Below are 24,058 nucleotides of genomic sequence, written 5' to 3'. Positions count from 1 at the left end.
TGAGTGTTAATTTATTATTTAAAGCAGTACTTAGGAGGCAGAAAGAAGATCAAGATAGTTTTGTGTAAATTTTCAGTCTAAGAAGATGTTAACTACTAAAAATTTTCCTATGTTTAAATAGCTAAATATTAATCAGAAAATAAGTATATTTTCAATTATTTTGAAATTATTAAAACAAGTTATGAAAATTCAGTTGAACATTAGACCTATATATTAGGCAATGAGCGGAATTGTTTTATTTTAATTCATTAAATTTACTGTATAAAAGTTGAAAAATATGTATAATATGTTGTAAAAAATTTTTAAATGTTGTTGAACAAACACAGAAAGACTGACATAAAATGCACGTGAAATTGTGCCAAGTACATGAATGAAATGCTTAGATTGATTTATTAAAATTACACAGTTTTACAAAAAAAAGTGTTGTATTTATTGTTTACTCTGTAATGTCATGAACAAAGTAACTAAAATTAAAACTAGCAGAGCTAATTTAACTAAATTTCTTACAGCAAAAATGTTTTATACATGGGATACTAAGACCTGTTTTTGTTATTTCTATTTGATATTTTAAAGGTTGTCTGCTTTGGATTAAGCCTGCCAATGTCAGAACATGAGGCAATTCGAGATTGCGTCAGTGTATACTGTGAATGGTTCTTGGCTCTTACTAAGCCTAAAGCTTGTGTTCCAAAACCAGTATGTGAAGACCCAAACAACTATGCTAGAAGAATGCTTCATCATTTGTACAACCTCTTTGTTCCAAGGTCTGAGGAAGGTATGTTACAACATTCAAGATGTTTCAATTTACATAGAATATATTTTGTCTAAAGGTAAAATAATTCTTGCACTTCTGTATAGTTATAAAAAATATTTACGGTAAAGTTTTATACCATTTTACATGGTTTGAAACATGGTTATTACACATCATATTATTACTAAAATAAATTATGATATAATTTTGATATAAAGTGATTGAAGAGTTATTAATTTGTGTTATTTTAGTTTCAGCTCTGTGCCACATTCTTGCACAAGTTATTTTCATTATGCAAAGTTCTGGCTGGAGTTTGAGCATTAACAAGCTAGTAATGAAGTTCAAAGTACTTTGTTAAGTTTTTGAAACTTGGCTCTCAATTTCCCTAGAAGTCAAAAGATTTGATTGTTTGAAGTAAAGCACAAAGCAACACAATGGGCTATCTGTGCTCTTTCCACTATGAATGTCAAAACCAGGTTTCTAGCATTTTAAATCCACAGACGTTTTACTGTGCCAAAAGAATAGACTTTGGGATGCCAGTGTAGCTTTATTTTTATTTTTTTATTTTTGTATGTAAGTCTATGACATTTTAGTGATAGACTTTATGCAGAAATATTTATTTTTATAATTATTTTTCAAACACAAGATTAAAAAAAAGTGCCAAAATTATTTACTTTATTGCCACTTATATCTACTGTTGGCAGATATGTGCAAATTTTATGTACTGACTTTATGATGTTGCTATGTACATATATCCTAATATTTTGCTATTGCAGCTTCTGATATAAACAAGCAAGCTGTGTTGTGCCATAGAGTTCTAAGAACTATTCAGTATATTGCAGCAGAATCAACCATTATTGATCGAGAAACCTGGGAATCGTTGTTGTTATTTCTGCTAGCAACAAATGATATGTTGCTTGCTCCACCTGTGGTGAAAGGTAAAATTTTTAAAGTTAAATTATTTTTATCTTTAAAGAAATGTTTACTTAAAGAATTCTTAATATATACACTTATTCACAAATATTTACCCTTTAGCCAGGAAGTATTGTATTAGTTTTTGTTTAATCAATAGAAGTAGATTAATGAATTGGTACAAATAAACATTAAATCAACACAACATCTGTTTTGTTTGTATTTTACTTCTGAAGATCTTCCCCTTCCTAACTGTTGGTTACTAAAACAGCAGCAGGTTAGTATAGTTCTGATGAGTATACTTGCATGCAACTGTGCCCATACTATTCTCAGTGGATAGAATTAGGGCAAACCCGAACAAGCACATAGATTTTAGCGTGTAGAGTAAAATTTTTTTACAAGGTGTAACATATATGACTTCTGAGCACTTTGAACTAAAGTCATCATGATGCAAATCATGAGCATTATTCTATGGTGATTGTAAACTTTCCTTCATATCTTTTCTTTGTATAGAAACAAAGGTATGAGTCAAAGCTGAAATGAGATGTGCTTCTTCTTCTATATGTTTGAGTCGTAGCATATGATCTGTTTGTTTGGTGCAAACATATCTATGCTTCACATGGAAATAAATGCCCTTCATTTTTGGTGTTACAATTACTCATTTTTCTACCCATCTTTGTGTGTAATTGAGATTAATTGCTTGGTTCAACTAGTTATTTACCATTTTGGTTTGTATTGGTTCAGAAGGAATATATTTCATTCATCAATGCAAGTTACAGTTTTAGTGCTAATTTAACAGAAAAGTAGTTTGATATTTCATAGGATTTTAATACATTACCTTCATTTTAAAAGTGAAGTATATTTATTTTTTGTTTGGTAAAATATAAGTTAGCACACACATCCTTTGTAGAAATTGGATTCATAAAGGTTTGTTTTTATGCACTCCTTATTGTACTGGATTTTAAAACTGTTACTATGTAAGATACTGTATATTGATTTATTTTGGTCACTTTTAGTATATATTAATTTTTCAAGAAAAATACTGATTTATTTTCCTTCAATTTATTTTTAAAGTAAGAGATAGTTTTCTTCTCTATAAGTGCAACTGTTCTTAATGTGTATGTAATTAATACTTTCTCTGTGTATGTTTTATATTAGATGATATAGGAAGCCAGTTATGTGAAAGGATAATTAGTGTATTGTTTGAAATCTGGCTTTTGGCCTGTCATCGTTGTTTCCCATCACCACCATTGTGGAAAACATTTAGAGAGCTTTGCTGTAACTGGCGTCATCGTGTGTCTTTGATAGATCAGTGGAACCATACATGCCTTGCACTTACATCACGAGTTCTTCAATTTATGTATGGAACTGATTTCCCACAGGTGAAATTACGTAAGTTTGACATGCTATCATTCTTGTCTTTAAAGTAATTAAATGTTAGGACAATAACATGCTATGAAGTTGTATCATCAGTTTTATTGTAATTTCATATGAATAGTTATTATCATGAAAAACTTCCTTTTGTATAGAATAAGGTTTTGTAATTTTAAGTAACATTTGTTATGTTGTTGTGAAGATACATAGAATGGGATTACAAATTAATCAAGGAGCAAAGAGTCCTAAAACTCTGGATGTCTGTAAAATTTTTAATTCTAACCATTTTACTACCATATTTATAGTTAAATCAAGTTAAGGGAAGTGACTAATTTAAAATAAACATCTTGGTGTAGGATATTTTTTGGAATTAATTTTTAAATATGTTAAAGTGCAGGTCAATAAGAATGTTTAGATAACTTATATGCAATTAGTTTTTTAAAAGTGTCTGTGAAGTGATGGTTTTGTACTACCTCTTTTTTCTCTTAGTAGAGATTCCCACATTAATAAACACTGTATGTGGCAGAGATCTTTACTAATGATGAAGTTTAATTAAAGAGTACATTAATGCCTTCATTGTTTCTAATTATTTCTCAAGAGTTAAACCAGGAACAGGGAATGATTTCCAAGAGAAGAGAAGAATATGATGAGTAATTGTGGGTTAAACCAAGCTTTTAGATCTTAATTTAGATAAATATGTTTATTTACAAAGTAGCAGATAATGGTAATGCTTAACAAGTAACTGACTTGGACAGGAATAGATCCTGAGAACCACAGACACACAACTTTAAGGGCAACACGTTACAAGCTCATGATGGTAGAAGGGAAACTGAGGTCAGAACTGTTTTTACCAATAGACTTCTATATTGCTAACTTTTATTTTATTAAAAATGATTTTTTCATCTACACCTTTCATGATTTGTCTGAAATGATTAAAGCTCCAATTAAATTGAGCAATTCATAAAATCTGTGTAATATGTGTTTGTACTTTTCACTTCAAAAGGTACAACTTGAACCATCCAAAGCCAGTATGCAAGTGAATGAATTTGTACCAACCACCAAGTAGTTTCTATATGTCAGTAAGTTTAAAACAGCAATTTTATACATCCAGGTACAATACTCCTGCTCATAAAATTAGCTTTTTCTGTCTTGTGCTGCCCTCTCTATGCAAACTTTTTGTAGCACATGCAACAAGCATTTTACATCCTCTCCCCATTGGAATATAAGATACCAACAAGTTAATGTTACCACATAAAATACATATTTTTTTATTCCACTAATGTCATAATTCAGGCCACAGGTACCATTGAACCTTGGGGGGACTTATTGGCATTTATTCCCAAACCCTACCTGAGAATTCTGCTCAGTCCTAGTCAATTTTCTCATAATTTATTTCTCAGGTATGTGTTGTTTTGTCTATTGTTCCTCTTTTTTATAATCCAAGTTCTTCCTGATAACATGATTCTGTTTTCCAGCATATTTAGTTTTTGCTCTGTTCCTTGATATTTAGGTTTATACTTAGTGTTTTGCCTCCAATCTGGGTAATGTTGTCAGTATGTCTTATCCTCTGTGGGCTTTCAATCGGTTTGCTTTCTCTTATAATAGGGTGGACTTCGTATATCTGGAACCACAATTGTTTGGGTTTAATTTTGCCTGTTTTGTGGGTGCTGGTTCTGAAGCCTCCATCCATCTTACCGATGCCATGTATTTCCATCTTACCCTGACTACTCTTTTGTGGTACCTCTCTTTGATCCACCTCCTTTCTGAGGCTCTTCAAAAAGGAATCCAGAAGGGTTTTCTTGATATCCTCTTCCTCTTCAGGTCCATGTATACCCACCTGTTGTCTTTGGCTTTTGCCTTGCAAATGTTTTTTCTTTGTTGTTGGGACCTTTTGGGTCATTTTGACATATTGTTGCAGACCCTTCTCTTGGCTCCTTATCTACAGGACCTATGGATGGGCCTTTTTTTGAGTCATTTTGTGTTTGAGACAATTTTGGAGTCTTTGATGTTAAGGGTAGCTTTGGTCCAACAACAATACACCCTTTTTCATTTGGAGGCTCATTTGTTCCTGTCAAGATCAAACACATCACCATTTTCTGTTGCCTGACCTTCTCATTTCCAGCCCTTAATTGTTCCTTCTTCCTGCAGTGCCACTGTTCATTGTTTTTCCAGTGATGCGTGATATGGCAACAATGGTTCTGGTGACTATCTGGTAGGTTCAGGTCTGATAGGAGCTCATCTAACAACCTATGTTCATTGGAGAAGTCCTTTCATTCCTGTTGTTTGGGTTTCCAGAGTACTGTCAGATAGATTAGACATACTTTTTCTCACCCTTCTCCCTTATTCAGCATGATTATTTCTTTTCTTCCTCCTTTGGACTTTTTGTCACACTAGCATCAATCTGAAGTGGTACAACACAACAAGCTACCTCACTTGCTTCCAGAGTTTGTGTGTGAGGGGGAGGTACTTCAGCCTCTTTGTGGTTCCCTAAAAGTCTGGGAACTGGAGGCCAATCATTGACCTGTTCCATCACAATCAGTATGTTCAATCTCATGCTTCACCATAAAATCCTGCTTTGTCCTTTGATGGGGATTTTATCCAGGTCTTTGGATGAATCTGATGCTTACCTACATACTCCCATGTTGGTGTCTTCTTGTCCTTATCTTCAGTTTGTCCATCATAGGATGGTTTACCAATTTCACTGACAGTGTGGTCTTTTCATCCCCTAGTTTTTGGTGGCTTTGTGATCTGTGGAGTGCTTTTCATATCCGTGCATTTGTTGTTACCTTTGTTTTGGATCTTAGTTCCACATCTTCAAGCTTCGGCTGTAGATGCCTTCAATCATTATTGGTCTTACAAGTCCCTTTTTATTCATCCTTTTATTTGATTTCTTCATTGGGTAGTCTCCCTCATTAATTTCACTCCATGTTCAGTCCTTCTGATTGCTTCTTACTGTTCTGCTTAACTTTGGTTTCTTCATGTATTACAGTTATGGTTTCTCCCTCCCATCTCTTTCCCCTTATTCCCTAATCTCCTTCATCAACCACATTAGCTGTTTCTGCATCACACACATCACATTTTCCATCTTCATGTCTAACTATTGTCTGGTTCCTGTTGAGGATGTCCAGTTTCTCATGTTGGGTGGTATTTCATCTAGTTCATTCTATTCTTCCTTCATCTGTGCTGTTTCTTAGTGAAAATGGAGCATTTTTGCACCTGGGTCCTGGCTCAAAAGAGCTTCCAGCTTCTCATACAGTGGTTGCTGGTGTCTCTGATTTTATTTCATGGCTTTATGAGAAGTGGTTTTCAGTCTCTTTGATATCTGTGTTAGGCAGCTCTATCCTACATCTTCTGTTTTTCTCTTTACACCAGGGTCTTTCTTTCCCTCGTTCTTACCCTTTTGATCCATTTTTTTCCAGATATGTTTTGCCACCTAGGCATCCTTTACTTTTGGATTGGGACATTAATGTTACATTCCCTTCCTTTCTTTTACATCCGTGTGAGCCAATTAACACTTGTTCTTTGTTTCACCTATCCCTTAAGGCATATTTCCTTTTCCTCTTTGCCTGCGGGTAGCATTGGTCAGCTATATTCACTATCAATGTCATTGTACCACAATACATACCTCATCTTTTATCCAGAGATCAGCAGCTCATGAAGGTAACTCCTTTTTGCTCATTTCTCTTCCCTCTATTTTTGATCTCTACACTCATCCTGATCTGGATAGATTTCTATACCCATTCTGTGCTTTTCGTTATTAAACTGCCTGCATGGCTTCTTTCAGTGGTTCCTGTTCCCATCTGTTCCTTTCCTATCAACCCTCTTCCTCTAGGGAATTTTCTCCCTATATGTTTACCAATTTGGTTTGTTGTTTACTCCAGTTGGCTTATTCCTCCTCTCCCCCCCTCCCTGCTCCTGACATACATTGTTTTGTGTTACCTTCCATCACATCTTCCACCTCACTTTTCTGTGCTTCTCATCTCAGTGGGCCTTTAGGGGATATCCTGCAGTTTGAAGTTCCATTATCTCCATTGCATCACATTTTCTGCATTCTTGGAGTATCAACTACCACTTGTGGGTATACTTCTCACTTAGGTGCAGCTATGACACATGGTAAATCTATTGTTTCTTGCCTTTTCTCTCAGGGGTTGTTGCTTGAATTTTGTATCTTGGGTCCCATTCTGTGGCAAATGGTGCTTGACTAGGTATTCTTTCTTTTATACCAATTTGCACTGTATGCTTTGTTGATTCACACTCATAGAAGATCACTGGAAGATCAATAATCTTGTGATATATGCTTATAATTAGGCAATTTCCAGGGTGTACCACCCACGATGGCATGGATAAAGTAGAAAGGGATAGCTGCCTATTCTTGCTATGTCTTGATTGAAAAAGCAGTGTGGTTTGCTTTCTAAAATAGGGTTTGGTGATCACTAATTGCATTGTCTCAGTTGTAGCAGTCCATCTGGACTCTCCAAGACTCTTTTCCCCTCTTTATTTCAGTGGAGTATGGGAGTCCTTATTACTTACCATTTCCAATCTGTTGGGGTAATTGACTGTGAATGCATCCTACTGGATGGATTTCATATTGGTGGCTATAACCATTTAGTTCAGAATAGAATAGTAGTGTTCTGCCAGTCTAAGAGGTGTACCACATATGGATACAATGATACACCAGAGTGAGACATCTCAGTGAAGTTTACTTCTTTGATTGGGCACCATTATCTTACTCTAATGCAGATAGTGATGCTCCATGGGCTGGTTTCGGATCTTGAGTGAGTGGATCAATATAGGTCCTCACACAAGTTTGGGGTCGTCCATCTGCATCTGTCCATCCTTTTCAATGTGGGATTCTAGTTATTTTTGTGAGAAAGGAGAAATACATTATTGGAAGTTATAATTTTTGAAAACTGAAAAATACTTCTGATTAGTACTTCACTCCACTCACATTTCTCACCCTATTTACTATATTCTTCTACTGCTTATGTCTTATGAGAAGCTTCAAAGTGGTGGTTTTGTTGTGATACATACAGGGAGTCTCATGTTATGTGAAAGTAGTGCTCTTGTATTGGTGGAGAGATTTCAGATGATGATTTGCATGAGAGACATGTTGGAACTTTTTATTCTATTAGGGAGGTATGGGACATTTGTGGTATCCATTCTAAAAAGTTTGTGTATAGAGAGCAGCACAAAATGGGAAAAGCTAGTCTTGTAAGTAGAGGGAAGTACTTATCACAAATACATTTTTAGTATAGGAAAATTATAACTTCCATTCAATTCACACAATTTTATGCAATTCTTTTACATTACTAGACAGTTATTTACAAGTAGGAATATGTTTTCAAAAATTTCTAACCAACATTTTTACTGACTGATTGTACTACTTTCACATGAACACAGTTGATTATTTTTCATAAGAACAATTTTTAACTCAGTAAAATGAGCATAATTTTCTTTAGCCTGTATTGTTTTGTTGTTATGTTAACATTGAATTTTGAATATATGATTTCCATTAAAAACAAATTTCTAATCTAGAAGATGATAGAATATTATAGATAAATTAATATCAATAAAAATTTTGCATATGAAATAAAATGAAGGGAAAGTGCATGTAATTATGAAACAAAAAGTTATTAAAATAATTTATCAGGTTTCTGAAGTTGGACTTTATCTACATGCTTTTACTTAAACTAAAATTGACATTGCATTTTTCTTAATCTTGGTAATTAATTTTTTTTAAATGAATACAGCATTTCTACCATACAGACAACTTTAAAAAAGAAATTGAATGTTAGTGTTATATCAGACTGTAAAGAGAAACAATATCTGGAATAACAGACATGGAAAATTCTGAACCAGTAATCATTAATAATAGATATTGTCTTACTCAGTACTGTTTATCTTACCACTTTCTTTTGGAAACAATACTACCTCTTCTACACCACAGTTATCTCAACCTTCATTTGCCCTCTAGGCATTGGTGAACTTTTCAAAAGTGCACCAGTTTTTCCCCTCGGTGTGGATTCCTGTACGTGGTGAGGGGACCTCCCAGGGAAGGTTCTGTTCTGTCTGGTAACCTTCTCTGGGATCTAAACATCCACCCACGTGTTTGCTGTGCGTGGCGACCTGTAAAAGGGAGGAGAGGATTCTGGTGGTTGAGGGGTCCAACCCTAACACACCACTTTGGCCTTGAATTCCTGTAGACGGGCAGCCTTTGGGTGTCCCCCCTTGGGTTAATCGGCTGGTCCACTTGGGCGAGAGTCAACCAAGTACCAGTGTTGGAAGTTCTCAACGGGTGTTGTGGACATTGTGCCTGGTGCTGGTGTTTGGGTATAATGCTCACGAAACCCTAGAGTAGCTGCATTGTCCTTGCATGACTTTGTAGTCCACCCCTTGTAGGGCTCCATGGTGGGTGGGGTCAGTGGGTACCGAAATTTTTCTTTTTTCCTATGGATCCTCCTTCAAAAAATGTAAATCAAATTGTGAAAAAACAGTCAATGGGTAAGCGACCATGTCTTGAAGACTCTGAACAGTAATCTTCAACATCTGTAACACACGTACCTCATTTTCTTATATTACATTCTCTTTCGGAAAAATCTTTAGGGCAATTGTCCCCTTTTTTATTCAGAAGGGACTAGAGGGACTTGCTGGCTCTCCAAAGTCAGTAAAGAAGCTTTGATCTGGAGACATATTGGTTGAAACATCCAAATCCCAACACAGTGAACTCCTCTTGAATTCAAAGGCAATTGGGGATATACCTATTGAGGTTACACCTCATGCTATTTTGAATTCATCACAAGTTGTTATTGTTGAGAGGGATTTGCAGAACGTCCCCGAGTCAGAGATTCATACTGGTCTCTCCTCTCAAGGCGTTTCTGCAGTGAGGCGCATCTCCACTCGCAAAGATGGAGTTACACTGCCAACAAATACCCTCGTTTTGACATTTACTTCATCACGTGCACCTGCCACCATCAAGGCAGGTTATCTCATTTGCAGGGTTCAGCCATACATTCCAAACCCTCTCCGATGTTTCCAATGTCAGAGATTCGGCCACTCAAAGACATCACGTCGTGGTTCCCTGACATGTGCTTGTTGTGGGGGCAAGGACCATGATGCCTATGAATGTGATATGGACCCACATTGCGTTAACTGCAATGGTTCTCACCCCTCTTACTTTCATTCTTGCCCAAAATGGTTGGAGGAAAAAGAGATGCAGCATTTGAAAATGATACATAACATTAGTTATCCTGAGGCCCAGAAATTGCTGCCCACCACTCCATCTTGGACATATGCTGCTGCACTTCATTTCACAACTACAGTGGGAGTACAGACAGATCTCTCTGTGCCTCCAAGAGAATCGTTTTCAAAACAAATGAAAAGCCTTTTGACCTACATGGTTAAAAGGTTGATGACTCGACTTCCACACCCATCTCTGTTCCTCCCATACGTTCCAACAAACCTCAAGATCCACATCCTTCAGTTTCAAATACAGGCATTTCTTCTGATACATCTTTTTCTCCCACCCCAAGAGGCAAACAATCATTCGTTCGCATCCTCAGTCACTGGAATCTCCTTCCAATATCAATGACCTGCCCACTCGACCCAGGGCAGGATCCATGGAGGTTGGTAGATCTCCTCCGACTAAGGACAGTAAAGAAAAAAGACGTGGTCGTAAACAGAAGGGTTCCCCAGCCACTTCACCTACCCGTTCTTAAAAATGGCCACCTTGATACAATGGAACTGTTGAGGTTTACGTTCTAATTTGGATAATATCAAAACACTGATTGCTTCCTACTATCCTGTTTGTCTTTCTTTACAAGAAACATTTCTCAAATCTGCTGATACAGTCTCCATTCGGCAGTTTTCTCTGTACAGAAATGACAGGTTGTGTGATGGTCGAGTACATGGAGGGGGTGGCACTGTTGGTTGATCAGCATGTGCCCACCCCGTCTTTGTCACTCAACACACCCTTGGAGGCCGTAGCCATCCGTGTTTCCTTGGGTTACACCATCACTGTTTGTTCTCTCTACCTGTCCCCTGGAGAGACATATGGTCAATCAGACCTTGATGCTCTCGTTGAACAGTTGCCGTCTCCATTTCTAATCCTGTGGGATTTTAATGAACATCATCCCCTCTGGGGAAGTGCTGTTATTGATGTGAGGGGTCGATCTGTAGAGCGTATGCTCTCTGATCACAATCTTTCTCTTTTCAATACTGGTTCTTCCACTTATTTTCATGCACCTAATCAGTCCTTTACTGCTATTGATCTCTTTGTTTGCTCCTCTTCATTATTCTTCCATTTTTCATGGAGGGTTGACAGTAATCCACTAGGCAGTGATCATTTTCCTATCCTTTTGAGAGAGACTGGCCGTAGTCGATGCCATCCTACCCGCGTGCCCCGGTGGAATCTGGATCAGGCAGACTGGTCCACTTTCACTGCTCTCGCAGAACTTGATCCTGCCATCGTAAATCAGCCATCAATAGACGACTGTGTGGCAGCGGTAACTGGCTGTATTATACAAGCAGCTGCTCAGTGTATTCCTAAAACCTTGACACATTTTCCACGATTTCCTCGTCCGTGGTGGAATCCTGCTTGCCACTTAGCATGGAAGGCACAAAAACGGGCCTGGGATACTTTTCGTAGATATCCCACACTTTCAAATCGAGTCACTTTCCAACAGGCCCGTGCACATGCAAGGTGGGTAAGACGTCAAAGCCAGAAGGAATCTTGGATTAAGTTCACAACCAGCATATCTTCTACCACCAGTTCCAAGATCATATGGGACAGGATTCGAAAGGTTAATGGGCACTACAATTCTGTCCCCCTCTTGATCTTACTCTCTGATGGTCAGGAGGTGACTGACGTTCGGAACATCGCTAACACTCCAGGTGAAAGCTTTTGCTGGGTATCTAGCACTTCTGCTTGTTCCTCCACCTTCCTGGCCATCGAGACTCGGGCAGAGCGATCACCTCTTTCCTTTCGAACTGACTATTTCTTTGACTATAATTGTCCGTTTACCCTGTTGGAACTAAAAAATGGCCCTTCATCGGTCTGCCAGTACGTCTGTTGGACCTGATGATATTCATTATGACATACTGCACCTACTATCTCCTGCTTCTCTTGATGTCCTTCTGATTGTTTTCAACCGGATCTGGAAGGAGAATGTTTTTCCTGATGCCTGGCACCAGGCTATTATTTTACCTTTCTCTAAGCCAGCGAAAGATCCCAAGATTCCTTCAAACTACCGTCCAATTGCTTTGACGAGCTGTCTCTGTAAGACAGTAGAAAGGATGGTTAATGCTCGTCTTGTTTGGTTCCTCGAATCAAACAACCTCCTCTCGCCCACCCAGTGTGGGTTCCGTCGACAGCACTCCACCACAGACCACCTAATTTGTCTTGAAACATCTATCAGAGAAGCCTTTCTCAACCGCCAACATCTTGTATCAATATTCTTTGACATAGAGAAGGCTTACGACACAACATGGAGGTATGGCGTTTTGCGAGACCTCCATACATATGGGTTACGTGGCCATTTACCCATGTTTATTAAAAATTTTTTAATGGACAGGATATTCCAAGTTCGTGTGAGTTCGACACTTTCCCATTCTTTTGTACAGGAACTTTGAGTCCATCAGGGCTGTGTTTTGAGTGTCACACTTTTCAGTATAAAGATTAATGCCATCACTGAACAACTCCCTCTCACTATTGCCAATGGGCTGTATGTCGATGACTTTCACATCTCATGTCAGTCGTCGAACATGAGATATATTGAGCGGCAACTACAAACTGCCCTAAATCGTTTACAGAAGTGGACTATGGCGAACGGCTTTAATTTCTCTCTCTCTATAACCGTATGCATGCACTTTTGCCGTCAACGGGGTATTCGCCCTGATCCTGAACTTCATATCGGTGAAGTTTCGCTGCCAGTGGTCCTGGAGACCAAATTCTTGGAGCTTATCTTTGACTGTAAGCTGACCTTTATACCACACTTAAAGCAGCTTTGGGTCAAATGCACAAGAGCACTGAACATCCTCCATGTCTCTCTCTTCTACCAGTTGGGGGGCAGATCGCTGTTCAATGTTAAAGGTATATCATGCTCTTATTAGATCGAAACTCGATTATGGATTAATGGTCCATGGCTCTGCCAGACCCTCGGCTTTAAAGATGCTGGACCCCATTCATCACCAAGGACTTCGACTCTGCACTGGGGCTTTCCGTACCTCTCCAGTTCAAAGCTTATACGTTGAATCTCATGAATCTTCTCTGCACCTTCGCCATTTGCAACTATCTTTACAGTATTCTTTGAAACTTCGTTCCTTAACAAAGCATCCCACCTGGAGATGTGTTTTCCTTCCTTGGTGGGCCATACTTTTTCAGAACAGACAATCTGTCATTGCTCCATTTGGCCTTTGCATTCGGGCACAATTGGATGAATTGGGTCTGTCCTTGGATAACATTGCAGATTCCACAGGTCAGCCCATCCCACCATGGCTTATTACAGCTCCCAAATGTGACCTTTCTTTCAGTCATATAAAAAAGGCAGATACTCCAGATTGAAAGTACCGTCTTTTATTTAATGAACATCTTTTGAACAATCATTCCATTCCCATTTATACTGATGGTTCCAAATCAGGTAATTCAGTAGGCTCTGCTATGGTTTGCTGCGGTTCGGTAGTTGCACACAGAATCCCCTCTACAGCTTCTGTGTTCACTGCTGAACTGTATGCCATATCTCTTGCCCTGGATCATATTGCAGCTGAGCAGTACTCCAACTGCACTATTTATACTGACTCGCTTAGTTCTATACTGGCCCTGAAATTGCTACACGTTGGCTCACACCCTGTTCTCACTGATATTCAAAACCGACTGGCCCATTTCTCATTAACAGCTACTTCTATCCAGTTTTTCTGGATACCAGGCCATGTTGGTATTCGTGGGAATGAGCTTGCAGACATGGCAGCTAAATCTATCTGCTTTGGAACTATCACCACTGTGCCTTTTCCGTACATGGACTATGGTCTTGTTTCAAGGCTCGGCTCCGTGCCAGCTGGCAGTCCACTTGGAATGAGCAACGTAACAACAAGCTTTTTCAAATCAAACTCTATATTGGACTTTGGCCATCTAGCTTCCATAAAGTTTGGAAGGAGGAAGTTGTTCTAACTAGACTACGCATTGGTCACAGTTTTTTAACTCATCGTTTTCTTTTATCTGGAACTGATGCACCAATATGTAGTTTGTGTAACACTCAAATCACTATCAGCCACATTTTACTTTCTTGCCATCGTTACAATTCTCAACGACGGCGATATTTTAAACATGTTTTTTCCCAGGGTTTATCTGTAACATTGGACCGTGTTATTGTTGATGGTGACACTGTCCACCTTGATAATGTTTTTAGTTTTTTAATGGCCATTAATCTTTTTAATCTCATTTAAGTGTTGCATATTTATTCATTACACCTTTTTAATTGTGGTTCCTTTTTTACAGTTTTATTCTCTCTAGTTTAATTTGACATTGGAAAATGGCCAGAACATTAAATAACTCAACACCAGGACGGGAAAGGCCAACTTCAGGTGACTAATGCTGTTGTTTGAACTATTCGTTTGAACTACTCGTTAGTAATCCTGGCGAGTTATTATTACACGTTTGCTGCATGTCATTTCACACTTTTACTACTTTACCTTTTAGTACTGGCCATAATGACACATAACCCGGAACCAGGACTGGAAAGACCAACTTCAGGTGACTGACGGTGATTCTTATACTTACCTGTTAGTCTTCCTGGCGGGTTATGATCATTACCATTCTGCTACAGGAAGTCCTTTACAACTTTGTAGTTGTTATTACACTTTTGCTGCATGTCATTTAACACTTTTATTACTTTACCTTTTAGTACTGGCCATAATGACACATAACCTGGAACCAGGACTGGAAAGACAAACTTCATGTGACTGACGGTGGTTCTTATACTTACCTGTTAGTCTTCCTGGTGGGTTGTGATCATTACCATTCTGCTGCAGGTAATCCTTTACAACTTTGTAGACTGGATGTCAACATTGGTTTTTACGCCATTTTCTGTTTTAATTGCTGTTTTGTTTTTACCTTCATTTACTTTTACAAATTTTACTCCATTTACTTGACTTTATTTTTTTACTGGACATTTGGCTACTCATTATTACAATTTTGCTATGTGTCTTTTAAAACTTTTTTCTTTTACATTTTGATAATGGCTGCTATGACACATAACCTGGAACCAGGACTGGAAAGGCCAACTTCAGGTGACTGACGGTAGTTCTTGAACTTACCTGTTAGTCTTCTTGGCAGGTTATGATCATTACCATTTTGCTAGAATAAGTACTTTACAGCTTCTTTTACTCTGCTTTCTTTCTTAACATTGTAGACTAGGTGTCAACATTGGTTTTATACTTTTCCTGTTTTTCAATAATGTTTTGTTTTACCTTCATTTCCTTTTATGTATTTTACTACATTTACTTTATTTTTACCTTTTTACTGGACATTTGGTGCAGATAGCCTAGCTGCTTTGTGCCATAAAACACTAAATCAATCAATCAAGCACCAGTTTTTAGCCCCCTACATTTTTAACATCTTGCAATAATGTCTGCTGATCTTGTGAACATTCTCCACCAATCCTATTAAACTTTCTGTACTATTGCAGGTTGCTTTCTCTACCCTTGTGGCATGGTCCTCACTTTCTTGATAGGCATTTTCATGTATAGATATGTGTTTTACATTCTCCATGTGATTGCACAATTTTTTATCATGTTTGATCCCCAATTAATACACTGCTGGCCAAAATCTTAAGGCCAATGAACATGAAGAAAAAATATGCATTTTGCACTGTTAGACTCAACCACTTATTTGAGTAGAGCTTTGAAAGATGAAAATAAGGAAAGGGAAAATCAAAATCAAAAACATAGTTATGTGTTCATATATTACGTATTCCCATTTTATTCTTTCTCAAAATTTTAGTCTTCAGACTGGTTATTATGGGGGCTTCCTTGTGTTTGTTTACTCTGGCCTAGTATAAGTTTTCTGCCATGCATGTAGTTGTTTGTTTTGTTTTGATCTGGAAGTTTCAGACCTTTTTCATAACAAAGAGAAATTGATGTTGTACTTATGTTTTCTTGGGGCTTTTACTATCATCTTTTTGTGATGCCAAATACAATAGAGGATTAAAAACTGTTCTTAAGTATTTCCTATATCATTTTATATCTAGGTATTCCTATTTTCTAGACTGAATACAAGAATATTAAGTTCCTTTGTCAAGGAATTGTGGATGATGAATTGAGATTTTCACTGAACTGAAGAAGGGACTATTAAAATGTTATTTATGGTTAGTTTTACTCTACTAATTGAAAACATGGACCCTCTATTTATAAACAGAAATGGCACTCAGAAAATTTAAAATTTAATATTAAAAATGAATCAGTGATAACTTGCATAGAAAGAAAACTAATAGGGTATTGGAATGTGCAAAGTCAATTGGTGAATATATGCACGAAATTGAAGATATGCTGCTTTGGGAAAACCATGAGATTTGAGAGACAATTCTGAAACTGAAGGAAAAAATGAGAGGCAGGTGACATGCATGATTCAATAATAATAGGAAATAGAATGAAAAGATTGAAAAATCTGGCACAGGCAGTTACAAATAGAGAACAATGAAAAGAATCACAATTATTGACCCTCAGAATCAGGGAGGATATGATTGATTGATTGAACTTTCATTTATTTGGTGAATACTGAAAATAGTTTTTAATCAGGATATGAAAGGTAAAGGTTTCCTCAAATCACTTCATCAGTATTAAAAAAAATCAAAACTTTCAAAATGTGTTAAAAAAAAAGTGAAATGCTTTTAACTGTCATCAAGAAACTGTTCAACAGAAGTAGTACTTTTACCACTAATACTACTGAGCTTGAATTCTACATTCCAGGACATAAAAGGAACTTTCCCTGGATTTTGAAACTTAGAAAATTTTCATCCTGCTACATATGGATAGTATTGCATAAGCAGATTTTGTTTCATCATATATGTATCTATTACATACATGTTTTAATATACAGTTTATTAAGCTGATCATTTTATTTGAGAAGTGTTTCTTATAAAGCAATTATTTATTTGTTTACATGACACTGCTCCCTGCTAGTACAGCAGTAAGTCTACGGATTTACAAAGCTAAAATCAGGGGTTCAATGCCCTTTGGTGGGCTTAGCAGATAGCCTGATGTGGTTTTGCTATAAGAAAACACACAAACATAAATGACACTGTTAATTAATTATTGTTAAAAATAAATAATGGCATTTACAAAATGGTACTGTAGTAGGAATGAATAGCAGTTTCCATTTAAGTTATTTGATCAATAAAATGTTACATATTCGTAGCTTGAAAGCAAACTGAGTAATTTAAAAATACCAATAGTGTAAACATCATGTATTTTATATCAATATTAATGTGTTAAATGCCTGATTTGCATATCTAGGGGGTATTAAACACCACCTTTGTGACTGTATAAAAGAATATGCATAGAAATGTCAAACAGTAATCCAAGTATCTTCAAGTACCTGTTGAAGTGCATTTTACCAGTAATAACTAAATAGTTTTCTGTCATGGCGAGGACTTGGGACAAATGGTCTCTTTGAATTTAGTTAGCTGTAATAATAAAGGAGCATAAACAAAACTTGAATTACAAAATTTTCCCAATTTCTTTATATTGAAGTCTATTGAAAAATAACAACAGAATAGTCATTAAGTTTATTCAGTAAAATAATGTAAAATTTTTATTTTATATTTTTTAAAATTAATGTACAGATAGTAAAATAGTATGATAGAGGCTATTTTAAAATACTGGAAAGGAATGAACACTGTATGTTGATTAAGTATTGTACATAATTGAAACATTTCCCATATCATTTGCTGATTGTAATAATTTGTTAATGTATTAATTAATTAATTTTTTTGTTTTTTATATAGAGGAGGAAGACAGTCACCTTGTGCCTGTAGATATGAGTAATGAATGTATTGCTCAAGCATGGTTTCGGTTCCTTCACACATTGGGTAACCCAGTAGACCTGTGTCGACCTGATATCATCAGTCAGACCACCAAGTTCTATCACTTTGCTCTCACTAGTGAAAATGTGATTGATCCTTGTCAGCATCCATGTTTAGCTCATTTACCACAAGTTTTTCTGAAAGCTATGAAGGGAATAGCCACATTGGTTGATGCATTTTTAGGTACTAAGCAAAAGGATTTATATGGCATATGTTGCTGTATTGTTAATGTCAGTTTGCATTGTAATTATGAATTTTATTTATTTTAAATTTTAAAGCTTGTAGTCATATTGGAGTATTAATATTTTTACAAAAATGAACAACCATTAATTTCATTAATGTCAGTTAATATTCTCTTTTGTCCAGTGTTTGTATTATCCTTTTATAAAGAATTTATAATTTTACATACAATCAACAGTGGTTTATTTCTAAAATATACTTCAAAAAATTAATGCCATTTTTAAAGTGAACTAAATGGTGAGATGATATGCTAGGCCACCTATTCTGCCATGTAAAAATTAGCTTGTTATGAGCTAAGTTGTAAAATGATATAAAACAACTTGCCAATCCTTTGTGACAGAAAGTTGAATATTTACAAGTTTTCAAGGACCACCTGATAAAGCTATATTTAAAGGTTGAAAAGAATAATTTTAAAAATACTCTCTAGGTAATTAATTAGATACCTGGAAATTTTTAGTTTCTTGTTACTTTTTTTTTATTGCTGATAATGGTGTTTTGTTATATTATTTCCTTGTGACAGCTACATAAAGATGTCTTAATTTCAATTTTAAAAAGTGGGTAATGATACTTATCATTCATGAGCATGGAAGTGCTTAGTGTGTTTGAGGGTTACATAATTGTTTCAGTGAGCAAAGAATACACAAAAAATCACAAGTAAATCTCTTAACACTCTAGCTACATACTTGGTCAAATTGGCCAAGTTCATGACTACAGTTAGTTTTATGTATTCTCATGAAATTTATAAGCTTTCATTAAGCATCAAGAATCTTTTGTAGACAAAAAACCAGAATTTTTAATGAAGTACTTTCACTAAAAATTCTTTTGTGAATATTTGGACTCAAAAGTGTGGACTGTTCCAAGTGCAAAGTGATTTTTCACATTAAGATTAAAATATTTTTCTTCATCTGATAATTCAAAAATTTCATTTGTATAATCTTCAAAATGTCCTGAGTAAATTTCAAATGTCTTTTTTCCAGCAAAACTTTATAACTTGTCTGTTGTTTTATCTCCCCAAACTCTATACATCACAATAAAATATACCACCAAAGTGTTCTAAAAATGAAATATAGCTTATAAACATTTTTCAAAGTTTATATAAGTTATTAACCTTTAAACAAGTTTTTGTTAATATTGTTCAGACCTTATATAAATGATGAAGCTATGATCTTGTTTCTGTTAACATTTTTCAAAGAATATATAAGTGACTAACCTTTAAATTTGTTTTTAGTAGAGTGGCTTCTTTAAATTTTTTATGAGAAGGATGTAGCTTGTGACATAATTTGGATTTTCAGAGAATGGTTAGGAATTTGTGGTAGTTATTCTTGTTTTAGTAATGCATTGGTATCTGTTTTTTTCCACATCATGGACTGTTGTTTCATTTTCAGCTATAGAGGTTTCTTTACATATATGGCTGTTTAATAAATTCCATTTTATCCAGGTTTCATGGTTTCTTGAGAGTTTTTGTTGTGCATTGTTGATTCTTGCTTGTTAGTTTTGCATCAGTAGAAGATAATGGTTTGTGCTGTACAACAGGAATTAAAATATTACATTCTCACATTCAAAGTAATTTAACTTTGTTTGAAGAATGTCATTGGTTTTCCTGATTGGAAATGCATGGTTCTTCTGTATTTCTTTAGCTATGGTCATTGAAAATGAACATATTGAAAGGATTAAATAAAAAAAATTCATGAGAACATGCAACTTTACATGAGGGAATGTAATTTTATTTCACTTTTACTATTGTTATACAGTTATTCCAAATGTATAAGTAAGGAATATTGATAACCTGAATTTGTTTAATGATTTGTAGATTTTATGTTCTGTGGTGTCACTTATGGTATATTCAAGTTGCTTTCATTTGTTGGCTGAGATGTTTATAGTATTTTTGCTTGAAACCTGCTCCAGTAGTTATCCCATTATCTAAATCGTAAATTTAAAAGTTTTGTCACCCACAAAAGCAACTTTAATTTCGTTTTTGTTTTTTTCATAGATGTAATTCATCTGTGTGTGTGTAGATAGATATATTTTCCAAATTTTAATAAGTTGTTTGTAAAAGTGCAAATTATTATCTCAAGTAAAGTTTATGTAAGGCTCACTAAATGAATGGTCTTACTTTTAAAGAAAGTGTGTAACTGTTTTAATACCCTACTATAAATGGATGGATGCTTAAAGTAATACATGATCAAAACTGTAAAATATAGTATTTTATAATTATGGAGTAGGGTGAGATTTTTGTAAAGTCTCTAGACTTGATAGGGTTCACACAAGTCCTGGAAAGTCTGGAAAATTTTAATGCAACCAAGAGTCTGAAAAACTTGTGTCAAACTAAAATACTTACATCAAATATTTTTTTATTCAGAAACATTTAAATATCAGCAAATATAACATTTTTACTTTGGTAAGTTATTTTAAACTCTCATGATCTATCATCAGTTTGTTTACTCTCCAGAAAAGTGTGTTAATTTTACAATGTGGTTGTGGCTATGAAAACAGTTGTGTATATAATTAGTCATTTTACTGCCTTAGTTCTTATTTATACATAATATGGTGACTAAGCATGTAATAACAAAATATTTAAGTACACAATAATTTTAATGAACACCCTTGTGGATAATTTTTCAATCTGATAGATACTGATAGAATGTTCTGTTATCTACTACACCATGATGTAGTTCTAGTCAGTAATGGCTTTAGAATGACATAACTGCATTTCATGAATCAAAAAGCTACATTTTTGTATCTCACTGGAATTTTGGATAATCCGTGCATGTAGTAGGTATAGATAGATATAGGTATGCAAGTAATAGACTGGAAAAAAACAATTTGTTTAAAGTGTATGCTTCTTGTTGATAAGGTAATATTATATAAATGTTTTGGGGTCCTGTAAAATCAATATATCTATCCTGAAAAGTCATTGAAATTTTATAATTTTGTTCGTGGTCAAGTGTACAAATTCTCAGTTGGGAAGTTCTGCTTTTAGATGGTTTCAGATGGTATAAAAGCTCAGACTGTAGAATATTGTTCTTTTGTAAAATGTGTAAAACATCTACTGTTTATTTAAATACACTTTGTATTGGGAATATAAATTGTTTTCAAATCTTTGTTAGAAAAGTGTAAACTTTCATAATGCATTAACTTCATGGCTCCAGCTGCAAAGTTAATGTATTATGAAAATTTACACTTGACTATGTTTAGAAATTTCTTTTAAATCTGAATTGCTTATACAATCTAATATTACTAGTGAACTTATGGCCTACTTTGTTATGGCTGCTTTGATGCATATTTTATGTTTGAACTACTATTTTGCACATTTTTCAGTTTAATGGTCATTGTGTTTATAGTGAAAATTTAATTTCTTTAACAAAGTTACGAACTGTAATTAGTAAGCCTAATTATTTACATGCTGTAATGTAAATGTAATGCAAAATTTAGAGTTTCCATTTGGACATCTCTGTTAAAGTATTTCCAAAGCATACTTACCTCTTTTTGTGCTATGTCTTTGGTTACCTTCCTTTGTCCATGTAAGCATAACTCTGATTTATTCTTACTTGTTCCAGCAATAAAGCATTCCATAAAATCACCTAGAGCTAGACCAAGTGGTATAATTGTACATTGCTGGATTCCCACTTGTGGACAGCATAAGTAAAGCATAAGCGGATCCTGCTCATTCATGTTGGTCATTATACTGAATAAATCAGGGTGATGAATTTGGTTGTAGATCAATTGTCTTGAATCAGCTGGATTTTCCTGACAGAATGGATGCTGCATCATGGGGTTTTCTGTTGTACTTGTGTTTAAACATTGTTAGGTTTCAATTATCTAACAGGGATATTAATGTAGTATTATGTGCTCTTTTTTAACTCTTGGCCTCATATATCATTTATTGCTTTTCTTTTAAGGTTTATTTTTTGTTGTTGCTTTCCTGTAGAAGTTGCTGGTGAGTGTTTCCAGAGTTTCCAGAGCATTGTTCCTGAGGACTCCCCAGTGTCCTACTATCCTACTAGTAGAGTTAGGGAGTCTTTACTACACCTGGCTTCCAGACAGAGTTATTTGCACTGTTTGTTGTACCTCTTTTTTGTATAAATCAGTTCATAGATTTTACAAAGTTCATGATAGAGTCATTCCTCACTCTGCATTGGCATTTTTTTCCAGGACTGTAGATGACCATCTTCAATGTATAAGCATGCTCTTGTAGCAGAGTCATTCCACCACTATCCACATTTCTACACAAGGGTCAGGTGCTGCAGTTCAGGACTTTACTCTTCAGACTAGTTTCAGCACCACATGTACTAATGAATTGCACAAGCTTTCTTGTGTCATCTCCATTCTTAGGTATGTGCATACACCATTGTATGGATGACTGGTTACTGCTTTTATCATTTCATCAGTTGGGGAATGTCACATTTAAGTTCTTCCTTCAGAAGCAACCAAGACAGGCTTATTTATTAGAGCTGAGATATCTGTTCTCACTCCAACCTAATATGTCATCCAACTCTGGGTGTCTTTTTCTCAACATGATTCTCAGTTGGAATCAGCTAACTCTCATTGGTTTCCTTATTATAGATCAAGAAGTCTGGCTGTTACTGTGTGGTTAGTTCTTTATCTTTTAGGAACATAGATTTATTGAGGGGGAAAAATTGTCGTGCTTCACTCCAATACTTCCATGGTAGTGCCTCATATTGCTTGTTTGAACACTGTTTTTGAACACAGGATCTTTTTTTATTGGGCCCACTCCAATAATATCATCCTACTAACATGCCATGTTCATGGGGTGATTAATTTGGTAGCAGTAAATTTATTTTACCCAACTGGATTCTCTCTTTTTTTTTCTGTTGGATTCATGCTCCATTTTGGACACAGATACTCTGTGTCTGTCATTCACTGGAACACTCAACTACTAGCATTTTGGTTTCTGGTACCTCACCCTTGCACATTGGCAAGAGGAGCATTCAGTTGGGACTGGATGGGATTTTATCTCTATACATTTGCACTGATTCACATGATACTCAGAGTCTTAGCTATGCTTTATTCAACCTCTTGTCATGGCCTGTAGTTAGCACTGGATTATCTGGCTCAAGCCTGGTTTATGATTCTGTGGTACCTTCAGAAATGCCCAGGTTTCCTGCTTCCTCTTTGACTACCTCTGTTTGGGCAACCACAATCCAACATCCTACACCCAGTCATTCCAGAGCTCCAGCTTCATGCATGAAGGAGGTTATATGGTTCTTTCTATGTTGTTTTAAGGTTGCCATGTATCTGTCTCAATATCCTCATAGTTCCACAATGGACATTTATCAACGAAAATGATGTACATATTGACAGTGTTGTATTACGAGGAAGTTGAACGCACTTTCATCTAGAAGTGCCAACTATAGCTTATTTTTGACCTGACTCTTTGAGAAGGGTTTATTATCTTTCACAATTACCTTATGTATGGTAGCATTATCAACTACCTTTAGGTACTTGAAGAGACAGAAACTATTTGATACTTCAGTATTTTCAAGCTCTTCAAGTCATTTTTGGACTTTCATACTAAATGATCTTTTCAGTTACCTAACTGGGATCCATATATGTGGTATTACATGTTCTTTCTTGACATCCATTTGAGCTACCCTTAGCCTCATTTGCCATGTATCCTCTTTCCCTTAGTTTATTTTTTGTTGCTACTGACCTGCAAGCTGCTGGTGAGAATTTGTTTACACTGCATGTGCAC

At 35.7% G+C, this 24,058-nt stretch overlaps 1 protein-coding gene across 8 annotated transcripts in view; it reads left to right on the top strand.

Moving 5' to 3' along the window:
* LOC143222987 (ral GTPase-activating protein subunit beta) overlaps positions 1 to 24,058 on the top strand; it is a 152,004-nt gene that overhangs the window by 11,773 nt on the left and 116,173 nt on the right. For 7 of the 8 annotated variants that reach the window (XM_076450310.1, XM_076450312.1, XM_076450305.1 and 4 more), the window contains exons 3-6: positions 574 to 772; positions 1,525 to 1,686; positions 2,819 to 3,052; positions 18,028 to 18,288. In XM_076450310.1, coding sequence (XP_076306425.1) covers positions 574 to 772; positions 1,525 to 1,686; positions 2,819 to 3,052; positions 18,028 to 18,288 — 856 coding nt within the window. Of the gene's footprint in view, positions 1 to 573; positions 773 to 1,524; positions 1,687 to 2,818; positions 3,053 to 4,094; positions 4,114 to 18,027; positions 18,289 to 24,058 lie in introns of those variants that run through there. The other variant, XM_076450313.1, reaches the window with a different exon arrangement.

This window comes from Tachypleus tridentatus, chromosome 8 (genome assembly GCF_004210375.1).
Source record: "Tachypleus tridentatus isolate NWPU-2018 chromosome 8, ASM421037v1, whole genome shotgun sequence".
Lineage (NCBI taxonomy): Eukaryota > Metazoa > Arthropoda > Merostomata > Xiphosura > Limulidae > Tachypleus > Tachypleus tridentatus.
Note: the sequence above shows the minus strand (reverse complement) of the source record. Positions and strands in the feature narration are given on the sequence as shown.